At 56.0% G+C, this 8223-nt stretch overlaps 1 protein-coding gene across 1 annotated transcript in view; it reads right to left on the reverse strand.

The window, feature by feature from the left end:
* Nucleotides 1–8210, reverse strand: part of STK36 (serine/threonine kinase 36) — a gene marked incomplete at its 3' end in the record, with an annotated part of 12162 nt that extends 3952 nt beyond the window's left edge. Inside the window, 17 exon segments of the mRNA XM_010073962.1 lie at nt 1–22; nt 257–361; nt 966–1093; nt 1390–1531; nt 1951–2056; nt 2415–2512; nt 2729–2908; nt 3177–3320; nt 3432–3558; nt 3638–3837; nt 4056–4216; nt 4465–4558; nt 4962–5211; nt 5461–5591; nt 6020–6097; nt 7029–7169; nt 8127–8210. The exon segment at nt 1–22 is cut by the window's left edge and continues 11 nt beyond it. Of these exon segments, the coding sequence (XP_010072264.1) occupies nt 1–22; nt 257–361; nt 966–1093; nt 1390–1531; nt 1951–2056; nt 2415–2512; nt 2729–2908; nt 3177–3320; nt 3432–3558; nt 3638–3837; nt 4056–4216; nt 4465–4558; nt 4962–5211; nt 5461–5591; nt 6020–6097; nt 7029–7169; nt 8127–8210 (2191 nt within the window).
* Between the last annotated feature and the right edge of the window lie 13 nt (nt 8211–8223).

The following is an 8223-nucleotide window of genomic DNA, read 5'->3' on the forward strand; positions in this document are numbered from 1 at the left end:
CATGGCAGCCAGCGTAGAGTATCTGTAAGGCAGAGGGGTGAGATGCATACCAGCACCTGGGGACAGGAACACAGTGACCAGGCCCATCCCAGTCACACTCCATGGCTACCATGGGCTCATTTATTCAACAGCTGACATCAGGGAGATGGGAGTCATTGAGGGCTGAGCACACGGTTCCCCCTCCCCCATACTCCTAACCCCAGACGAAAGGTCCATGCACCTTTGGGGACAGACAGACAAACAGAGCAGTTATTACCTTGAGCACATTCAAGGAGCAGCTTGGGTGCTCCAGCCTCCCCAGCAGCCTTGCAAGCTGCTGGCTCTCTCCCTCCATAAGCTTTTCGGCTACCTCCCGAGCGACCTGCAGAAATCAACCTGGTTTGCACCCTGGGCACCTGAAGCACCGCACAGACTTAAGGAGTTTAATGACAGCAACAAATTAATAAAAGAAGGCATCTGCTTTCTACACATTGCCTAGGTTCACAAAGGGATGCCCATCTGCCATGACCCAGCATGGCTTTGATGCACAGTCCCATAGCTGAGACAAGCAAGGTAAGATTCCTCCTCTGCTTCCCTCCTTGTTGACTCACAGTTGAGTTAGAGGATCAAATGTAAATCTGTAGTTTTGTTTTCTCTCTTATTTTTTGTCCATTCAATTTCAGATTTCCTACAGTTCATATCAATGTCATAAAGAATACTTAATGTTTTCTCTGCATTGTCTAGTTCTTACTTAGCCCATCCCACAGTTCAGATCTTAAGTGTCTCTTAATAGACTTGGGAGGCCTTAGAATCCTGAAGGTCAGCTGTTGGCTGGGAAGAAGCATCCTGAAAGCACCAGCCCTGCAGCCACCAAAGCCAGAGGACCCCAGCCCTCCACCCTACTGCTGAAAGAGAGACCCTCTTTCAAAGGGTTGCTGTCCCTGTGGAACCACACCTCCTCACCCTGCAAAGACAGATGGCCTGACCTGCTGCTTGGCCTCCTGACAGCCGTTCCTCTCCAAGGGGATGCTGCAGGCAACAGCCAATGCAGCCGTGAAGAGGTCTGTCACATGCAGGCTCTGGTCATAGGCTGAGCTGGCCTCCATCACTGCACCTGCACAGGGACATTGCTCGGGAGACATGTGCTAAGGGTGAGGGATGCTGAGGGGCAACAGGATGGGGCTGGAGGCCAAGAGAGGAAAAGCTGGGCTTGTGACACAAGAAGGGTGAGATCTGGGATTGAGAGAGGGAACAGGAGAGTCCTGCTTGGCAGGGGTTTGGCCAGATAAGCTTCAGCCACCTCCTCCAGCCAACAGCACTGCAAATGGCAGCCAGTGCTCTGAGGGAGCCCAAGAGCAGGAGGGAGAGGGGAAACCCCAGGAGAAGATGGTGAGCTGCCACCACTGCTACCTTGCAGAGCAGGCTGCTTTGAGATGGATCCCTGGAGGAGTCTGTTTAGCAGGGGCTGATGCTTCTCTCGCAGGCTGGCATAGAAGGGGGCAGAGACAGAAGGGCACGTTGTATCCAGGCTCTCACAGAGGAGGGTGAAGCACTGGGGGAGATAGAGGGGGGCCATCACTGCAGATCAAGGGTGGGACGAGAGAGGTCAATGGGGGAGGATGCTGGGGGGGGACTGCAGAGATGGGAGGAGGACTCATGCGCTAGAGCTTCAGGGACTTCCAAGTGTCCTTTCCAGCCAGGTTACTCTGCGGGAGCCAGTAATTCTGGCTGAGAGAGGGATACACATGGAGGTACATCCAGGGAAGGTGCCCCCTCAGAGAGCTCCTTTCTGCATGTGATCCCACCAAGAACCCCATGTGGTTGAGACAGCCTGCCCTGACAAGAATGCATCAGACCCCACAGCTGGGAGCAGGGTCCTGAGCTTGTTCTCCCCCTGACATGCACGCTCAGGCCCACAGCTTCTGTCCCTCGGGGAGAGAGCGGGGAGAAGGGAGACAAGGGCACCCTTACCAGGAGGCTTTGCTGGCAGAGTCTCATCTCGCTGTCGGCTGGGTCAGCCAGCAGCTCCGGCAGCAGGGCTAGGAAGCAGTTGGCACTCTTCTGGAAGGCCTGCAGTCTGAGGGAGGCAGCAAGGCCAGAGGAGAGTAGAGAAACACAGGCCCTGGCTGTAAGGACAGGTTCTGGCCAGGCCCCTATGGCCATGGCTCATGGAGCAGGCAGCACAGACTAGCACTGCAAGCTAGTGCCAGCAGGCAGCACAACTGGACTCTAGTTAGCTGTGCCTTCCCCTTAATTAGTCCCACTCATGGAAATCGCTCCTCTGCGAGTACAGGGATATGGCATGAAGCACTTAGTCTGTGATGTTTCCCCACAGAGACAGCTCCAGCCACAGAGTATGAACACCAGCCTTCCACCTACTGCTGGGTCCCCACAGTGGCCACAAGAGACCTCAAAGAATAGAGGGCTGGTCCTACCTGTCCTCTTGCACACTCTCTTCCAGGCTGCATTCACTGCTGAAATAAACTGTGGTCACCATGAGGAGGTCTATCAGCACCGTGATACACCAGGGATGCTGCAGGATCCAGAAAGAAACAAGTGGGGATTGTCTGCTGGCCATCCCAACACCACTGCAGTGGGATCCTTCCCTGACAGGACCACCCCCTTCTCAAGGGCGTCTGGAAGAGGCACCAGTCCTGTAAGCCAGCTCCAGGAGGACACCAGGGCCTCCTCAGCACCAGCACTCTGCAGCGCTGGAAGGAGCCCAGATTCTCTGGGATCCTACACCCACCTGCTTGGTGCCACCACTCTCCAGGATCTGCTTGGCTAGAAACAGCAGGGACAGAGGAACGTTCAACTCTCGGCAGAAGTGGTCCAGCAACTCAGAGTCACAGCGGGTAGCCAGGAGGTTGCCCACGACGCGGAGCACAGAACGGAGACGGGAGGCTCCCTCCAGCATCCCTTCCAACACCTGGACACAGAGAAGGCAGAAGGGCTTGCGATCAGCAGCAGCTGTAGCCTCTCCATCAGCCACAGGGCAGCCCTCCACCCCTTCAGGCAGGGGACAGCAGGAGAGCAGATGGCAAGCCAATTGCATGAGACAGCTCTGGCTCCTGGAAAAGCAGACGATCTCCTTGCTGGCTGGGCTGAGGACTATCGCAATGCCGCTGACCCAATCTTGGGGAAGGAAGCAGCATTCATGTCCCCAGTCGTAGTTCTCCAAGCCAGCCATCACTCACCTGTCGAGCAGAGTCTTGCAGGCGGGCCTGCACACGGTGCCGGAAGCCCAGGTCCCTCAGGAGGCTCAGCGGCATGCTCAGCTGCGTGGCCGAGGGCTCCATAGCCTCAATCAGGTGTTGCCACTCCTCATCGGTCTCCAGGTCCTAGCCAAGGAAGAGAGAGAGCTGGTGCCGCAGACCCTGCCTGCCCCAGGGTGTCTGTACCAGGCCCTGGAGACTGGGCTCTGCTATCCCCACCACAAGACACCATCTTACTTCACTCTCCAAGTCCACGATCTCAATGCTGCACCTGCCCTGTGGCTCCGTCCTGCCAGCACCAGGCTCTGGAGGGGGCCCTGCCCCAGGAAACTCCTGCTCATAGTCATGAGTAATGCTGTGCTCCCTGGCCAAGGAAACAGTGCAGTCAGCGAGCGACCCTGACTTCCCTTCTTCCTCCTGTCCCAGCCTCAGCCCTCCCTCACCGAGGGCTGAGTGGAGGCTCCTCCAACTCCCACTCTGCCATGCTGGTCTTTCCTTGCAGGACACGGGGGTTCTTCTCTTTGGAGGCAGCTGGTGGCTCCCCCTTCACGAGGGCAGCCTTCCTCGGACCTGTTCTCGGTCTATGCCCTGGGCACCCTTTGCCAGAGTCCTTCGTAGACACATCACCTGCCTTCAGTTGCCCCTGGGTGATAGCAGAAAAGTTTGGTCAGCGCAGGGTTACTCAGCCAGATGAGTCCTCTAGACCCCACCACCCTGAGGACCCCACATCCTGCCTTGCATGCGGCTGACACCCGAGCCTGACCCATGTACATTCTGTCTTCAGCCCCAGGTCCCATTTCAGCATCCCTCCTTTGCCCTGACTGTGGGGCACAGCCAGGGGAATCCCACACTTTCCTCCACCTTTTTCTGTGCCTCCTCAACCATCTTCTGCTGGGCCTTTCTCAGGATCCTGGACTGTCCGCTCCTGGGGGCCACAGAATGGGCTTGCTGCTCCTTCAGGGCCTGCAGCTCTGGGGACAGCTTGGTGGTGAAGGGGTTTGAAATCCCAAGGTCTTCAATCACTGGGGAAGCAAGGGGAGAACATCAGCAGCTCTCCCTTGGGACACAGGGAGAGTAATCGTCTCTGGGATGCCAGAGGAATCCTGGGGGACCCAGAGCAAGCCCAGGGGCAAGAGCTTGGAAAAAAATGAGAGGAGGGTAGCAAAGACCAGGGTAGTAAAAATAGCTGGGCAGGGTGGTCCTCCCAGCCTCCAGGCACAAGGAAGAGAAAATGGACCTGACCGGTGCTGGATAAAGAGTTGGTACTCACCAGTAACCCGTCCTGCAATGAAGGGGTGAGAAAGCAGCTCTGGCCATGACAGGCGCTGGTGGGGGTCCTTCATTAGTAGTCCCTGCAGGAAGCTCTACAGGGCAGCACAGAGCTAGGGTCACCAACACAGGCTCAGCACCTGCCACTAAGCACAGTGTACCCACCAGTATCCCCAGTGAGGTCACCCAGGAGGCCTGCATTCCCCACCTGGTACTGGGAAAGGAGTGGCTCTAGTGCTTAGGGCAGATTGGAAGACACTTTCCTTCCCAGCCCAGTAAATCACTCCTCCGCTGTCAGCCTGTTTCCCAGCTTATAGAGGGACAGCAGCAATAAGGGTCCCCCTCCCAGGAGGCCAAACTCTCAGCCCTTCTCTATGTTCTGAAATCCCTGTCGGGGGACAAAAACCTAAGAGTGACCCACCTGGGCAGCAGGTGATGCCAAAACTGCTATCGCATTAATGGATCTTGCCCCACAGACGGGGCCTTCTTCACCCTTACCTTGAAGACCGGGCTTATGGCTTCAGGCCATTTGACAGGATCCTTGACAATGAGGCTGACAAGCTGGAAGATGCTGCTGCTGTAGAAGGGAGGGGTGCCCACAAACAACTCGTACAGGATGCAGCCCACGGACCACAGGTCCGCTGTGTGGTCGTACGGACGCTCCTCCACCAGCTCAGGGGACATGTACAGCGGGGTGCCCTTGATGGAGGTCAGCACCATGGTGTGGATGCTCATGGCACGGGCAAACCTGCTCAGAGCAAAACACAGATGGCCATTTCAGGCTGAAACATCCATTGCAGCTCCTAAGAAGATTCCTGTGAGTTTACCAACACCTTTCCCCCTCTGGAGTCCAAAATCCCCCATCCCTGCCAACCCCTAAAAATGCACAGAATGCAGGTTCACTTCCACACTCCCCCCTCCTCCTCTACAGCACCCAGGACATCCATTAGCTGCCCCAAACCCAAGTGCTCCCCTCAAGCTGGCCCCCAACACGCACCCAAAGTCACAGAGCTTGACGACACCGTCTTTGCCCAGCAGGATGTTCTGGGGTTTCATGTCACGGTGCAAGATGCGGTGGGAGTGCAGGTAATAGAGAGCAGAAACCAGTTGAGCAGCTATGATCTGGACCTGCCGGAGACACAAGAGCCTCACCCTGTGTCCTACAGTGCCACCAGCTGGCACAACAATGGGCTCCCCTATGGCCTGGCTCCCCCAGTGCCCCAACTCCTGCCCTTGCCCTGTTTGGGGCAGGGACCACCCCCAGCTGTGGACCAGCACTTTCTTGGAGGAGATTGATGACTGAGACAGCAACCTGGTATTGTTGTCCTTAGAGAGACAACAACGAAACAGAGGTCCCCGCTGGACCCCAGTGTCCCCCACTGCAACCTGGCCCCTTTTCCATCCCCTTCAGAAGCTCTGGCAGGTAAAGCCTTGGAGGGACCCTCATTCTCCCAATGTCTCCTGGCCCCCAGAAGAGACCCACTGCCTGCAGGCAGACAAATCCCGTTTTCTCCATCCTGCAGCAAACACTGTGTGGCCACCACCACGACAGTCACCTGGTCCTCGGGCAAACTCCCATCATCCTCCAAGATCTGGAAGAGCTCTCCCTCTGCGTAGTCAGTCACCACCACAACCTGGAGGGAAGAGCAGCATGGTGGGATCAGACAATCACCCAGCCTCATCCCCAGCATGCCCTAGGGACCAGGACAGAGCAAGGCAGTAAATCAATGAGGGAGACACTGGGTGTTGTCATGCACAGCGACACATGACAGCTTGGTGTGGGACCTGGTGTGGGAGAGAGCCCTGTGGCTGCACTGCACCAAGGGCCTGGCATTTAGCAGAGCCCTTGTGGCTGTCCTTATGTCAGACAGCCAGCAGAAACCAGGGAAGAGGGGAGGTCAGGACAAAGCCCAGCATGGTACTTCCAAGTCCAGTGGGCAGAATCACTCCCTTGAACTTGTGTTATCATTGCCCGTTTACTTTATTTCGTGCCCCCACATCCCATAGCATAGTCTTCAATGCTTCGCTATCACACTCTCTGTGACAGTTTAGGCCAGTGAAAAGTCACAGTCTCTGAAGATCCCACTCTCACCCTGTGATCCCAAACCACTCCTCTTCCATCACGCACTCCCCACCCAGCTCCTTCACCTCTCTGTATGACCCAGTGCACCCCACACAGCGAGCTGGGTGCTGGCTCCCCACACATCACTTACTGGAGGATTCTGAAAAACAGTGACCAGGCTGATGTCCCAGTCTTTGTTCAGGAAACCCCCATGTAAGGTCCCTGCATGTCCTCAGGAAGGGCGGGAATGCCCTGAGGGCAGGGGACCTCAATGTGGCCATCTGAGGGAGCAGAGTATGTTGATGGTAGGATGGCAGCACCCAACAAAAGCTAGGAAGCAGCTGGGAACAGAGCAAACCTGTCTGGCTGGAAGAGCTGCTAGAGCCCAGAGAGGATGTTACCAGCATCTCCTGAGAAAGAGGTCCCTACAACAGTAGGGGCCAGCCCTTGTTCCCCTGCCCCAAGTCAAGCAAAAGCATCTGTCCCAAAAAAGTCCCCTTCACCTCCTTGTCGGTCTCAAAGCTGTCGAGCATCTGGATGATGTTGGGGTGATGGAGGCCTCTCATGATCTCAATTTCCCGCTGCAGATTCTTCAGCTCCTTCTCAGACCGCCTCACTTTGGGGATGAACTTCAAGGCCACCACCTTTCAAAGTGGGCAAAGCTGAGATTAGACCAGGCTCCTACCCACCCTGGAAGAGGCTGCGTGCAACCCAAATGGGACTCAGCGTTTTCCAGCTGAGTACACTGAACGAGACATTTGTTCACGGGATCCTTTGGAGCTGGGGCTCCCTACAGGCCCTTGCACGTTGACACAGTTGCTCACGGTACCTTGCACACTGGCATTTAAAGCAAAGAAATGTAATCAGTGAGTGCAGACAAAACTAGGACTGCCAGAAACATGGAACAGGAGCTAGAGATGCTCATGGGCAGCAAGCTAAACACAAGCCAGCTGCATGCCCTGGTAGTGAAGAGCTCTAGCAGCACTCTGGGCTGTATCACCAGGCAGCTGCTTGCAAGAAGTTATTATTGCTCTTTACTTGACACTTGTTGGATGCTATTGGCAACATTGCAGCCAGGTTTTGGCCCAGAAAGACATCAATTGGCTGGAGTGGATATAGCAGAGGCCACTGGGGTGCTGAGAGGGCTGAAGCACATAGTGTACAAATTGAGGCTGGGGGAAAATGGGCTTGGTTAGCCTGGAGGAGAAACAGCTCAGGAAAGCTAAACAGTAATCTCGTAATTCCAAAAAGGAGGTTTCAGAGAGGATGGAAACAGGGTCTTTACAGACATGCAAGGTGGCAGGATGAGACAGGGACTACAAACTGAAGCAAGGGACTTTGCAGCTTGATATAAGGAAAAAAAATATTCACCCCAAGTGTAGTGAACCACTGGCTGTGGTTTGGCAGGATCTGAATTTAGTGCTGACACTGCTTTGAGCAGGGGATAGACTGGAGACCTCCTTCGGTCCCTTGAACCTGAATGCCTCATAACAGCAGGAGTCTGAGTCCCAAAAGCCTGGCAGGGCCCTGGAACCCAGGAGCGAGTCCTCAGCCCCACCGGCCGGGCCCCGCGGCCCCCTCCCCGCCGCCCCTCTCCTCACCTGGGCGCTGTGCTTCCGGCGCCCCTTGTACACGCGCCCGAAGGAGCCTTCCCCGATAACTTCCAGGACATGGTACTTCTCCATGGCGGGCGGGGCG

This window comes from Pterocles gutturalis, unplaced genomic scaffold, assembly GCF_000699245.1.
Source record: "Pterocles gutturalis isolate BGI_N339 unplaced genomic scaffold, ASM69924v1 scaffold882, whole genome shotgun sequence".
Classification (NCBI taxonomy): Eukaryota; Metazoa; Chordata; class Aves; order Pterocliformes; family Pteroclidae; genus Pterocles; species Pterocles gutturalis.